Source organism: Morus notabilis, unplaced genomic scaffold (genome assembly GCF_000414095.1).
Source record: "Morus notabilis unplaced genomic scaffold, ASM41409v2 Scaffold710, whole genome shotgun sequence".
Taxonomy (NCBI): Eukaryota; Viridiplantae; Streptophyta; class Magnoliopsida; order Rosales; family Moraceae; genus Morus; species Morus notabilis.
Genome location: NW_010364141.1, coordinates 118,334 through 121,343, shown reverse-complemented (window position 1 = coordinate 121,343; position 3,010 = coordinate 118,334). Strand labels below are relative to the sequence as shown.

The 3,010-nt window shown below is 32.7% G+C and overlaps 1 protein-coding gene across 1 annotated transcript in view; it reads left to right on the top strand.

Moving 5' to 3' along the window:
* Nucleotides 1-645: 645 nt before the first annotated feature.
* LOC21397541 (MLO-like protein 6) overlaps nucleotides 646-3,010 on the top strand; it is a 7,022-nt gene continuing 4,657 nt past the window's right edge. The window contains exons 1-6 of the mRNA XM_010105813.2: nucleotides 646-941; nucleotides 1,034-1,091; nucleotides 1,218-1,474; nucleotides 2,074-2,190; nucleotides 2,310-2,370; nucleotides 2,588-2,676. Coding sequence (XP_010104115.1) covers nucleotides 819-941; nucleotides 1,034-1,091; nucleotides 1,218-1,474; nucleotides 2,074-2,190; nucleotides 2,310-2,370; nucleotides 2,588-2,676 — 705 coding nt within the window. The 5' untranslated portion in view covers nucleotides 646-818. The remainder of the gene's footprint in view (nucleotides 942-1,033; nucleotides 1,092-1,217; nucleotides 1,475-2,073; nucleotides 2,191-2,309; nucleotides 2,371-2,587; nucleotides 2,677-3,010) is intronic.

Sequence of the window (3,010 nt, the reverse complement as noted above, 5' to 3'; positions counted from 1 at the left end):
TACGAAATTAATCAGCAAACTTTTGTGGATTATTTACATTGTTTTTGAGTCAATTATCAACCGTTGGATTTCAATTCAACGATATGGTCAGCAAAAGCAAAAATTCAAAAAGAATAGTTTAAAAGAATGTGGAAACAATTTTTGCTGTTACGTATTATTATACAAAGATGGGGTTGACTTGAAAGAGTAATAAATTGGACGGCGGGGATTAAGCAGATGCTCAAATCATTCAACTGAGAGATACACCGTATCTACGTATGTACATTATTATTTTCTTATATTTTCTCCATTTATCCCATTATATGACATTCTGGGTATAAGTCAAAGAAAACTTTCTTTGAATTTTTTGACCAAGTCAAAGGATGTTCTCTCTCTCTCTCTCTCTCTCTCTCTCTCTCTATCTATCTAACTATCTACCTATCTATCTATCTATTTATTTATCTCTCTCTCTCTAGCTCTCTACGCGTTAAGAAGTCAAAGTCGTCCCCTTCCATTTCTGTCCCTTCAATTGTTCCTCTTTTTTTATTAATTAATTTATTTATATAACACTGCATTTCACTTTCGACTTCCATTTAACTTCCTTTGTTGTTTGCAACTGTACAATATTATTCCTCTCTCTCTCTCTCTCTCTCTCTCTCTCTATTATTTATATAGCTTCACTTTCACTTCCACACAACAAATTTCAAGCCTCCATATATACACATATCAACGATCATATACTTCTTACGGGGCTTAATTTACCTAATTCATACATATCATTTCTTGGGTTCTCTTCTCTACTTCAAATAACTCAGAGAGCATACTATAGTTAGAATACTATGGCAGGAGCAAGCGGAGGAAGATCTCTCGAGCAAACGCCGACATGGGCAGTCGCCGTTGTCTGTTTCGTTTTGGTTTTCATTTCAATTGTTATAGAACACATAATCCATCTTATAGGAGAGGTAAATTATATCAAATTAAGCAAATAATATTGGGTTTTTAATACTTTATATATAGCGAGGTAAACTGATTTTCTGAGCTGAAATTCATGCAGTGGTTGAAGAAGAAGCATAAGCGAGCTCTTTTTGAATCGCTAGAAAAGGTCAAATCAGGTACATCACATGATATTATTTTGTAATATGTCCTTCTTTATCCAGTTTATTTTTTATTTTATTTTTTGTGTGTGTTAATAGCTAATAATTTTACTAAAGTTTGTTAATTTAATTTTGTGGTTTTAGAGCTTATGCTGTTGGGATTCATATCGTTGCTCCTAACGGTAGGACAAACTCTAATCTCAAATATTTGCATATCCGAGAAAGTTGCGGCCACTTGGCATCCATGTAGCAAGGACCAAGAAAAGGATTTATATAAGAACGAAACAGATCATGAATCAGATCACGAAAGCAATGGTCGGAGATTACTTGCGGCGCTGGAGTCCGGCGGAAGTTTCCGCCGAGTTTTGGCGTCGGCGGGGACCGATAAATGTGCTGAAAAGGTACGGCCGCCCGGGACGACTAACTAGTAATATTCCTAATCCTACCATGCCATCAATTTTTTGTCTTAACGCTTTTTGAATTCCACCACTAATAATATGTTAGCGCATATTCCATTCTTACCCCTTTATAAATTTCAAAATTATACAAATATTATTTATAAATCTTTTTGTTACAGCTGACATTCAAACGGCAACTTGTCGTAAAGCATTTCCGTACATGAAAATCAAAGGAACGAAAAATAAAAAACGAATATGGCATTGTCAGACAAGCACAAAGGAGCTTTCACGTGAAAGTAATGTTGTATCTGTTTGGTCATATATGTTTGAAGAACAAAATATGATCACTTAATAATAATTATTCAAATTTTGTTGATAGGATTTCTTTAAATTATTGTTTTATTTACGTGTGCATAAATTAGTCAAGGGAATTCCATGTCCGTGTCTGTATATATAAGATATACATGTTGCAAGAATCTAAAGTTGATGTACCGATATTGATCTTGCTCATTTACTAATTAGGAGGGAAAGAATATATTTATACGTTTAATTATACTTATTAATATATTGGAATATTCTATGGAACATGATAAAACTTGCAGGGACAAGTCCCGTTTGTGTCTTCGGATGGTATTCATCAGCTTCATATTTTCATATTCGTTCTGGCGATTTTTCACGTCCTCTACTGCATCATCACTATGGCTCTGGGAAGAGCAAAGGTGTGTATTATACCTATAAATCTCTTAAAAACCAATAATATATATTCGTGAAATCTCTCTTTCCTAATTCCTATTTTCTCTTGGCTAATTATGAGGAATTATATATAATTTGGTTCCAGATGAGAAGATGGAAGAAGTGGGAAAAGGAAACAAGGACTGTGGAATACCAATTCTCACATGGTAATTAGTGCAATAAACTGTGTACTATATTGGTACGAACAGTATTTATTTTCATTTAAAAGTTAAAAAAAAGTAGAGTACTAGTTGTCTAGCTAGCTAAGTACCGTCTGTTTATTGTATAAGAAATTAATTAATCAATAAAACTTACAACTAGCTAGTTTTGACAATAGATAATGAGGTGATTAATTTATATATATTTGTTGTTATACCATCACAGATCCCGAACGATTTAGGTTTGCGAGAGACACATCCTTTGGAAGGAGGCATTTAAGTTTCTGGACCAAAACGCCTTTTCTCATGTGGATAGTAAGAAGCTCATCTCTTTTACTTTTTTTTTTTTTTTTTATTCCTTTAACTTCTACACGTTTCAATCCATTATATTCTAGTATTAATTATAGAATCCACGAGTTACATATAAGCTTTCACCTGAATATAAACTTTGTTGCTTTACATTTTTTAATTTCCTCGTACGTCTTGGTAATAATCCTTGTCTATAATTTATTTGGTTTGGCATAAATTTGGAAAAGGAAGTCACAAATTTAATTTCTAATATATATACATATATATATATATATGTGTGTGGTTTATGTGGAAGGAAATATACTTTAAAAATATCGTAATAAAAACTGTTTTGTAGGGA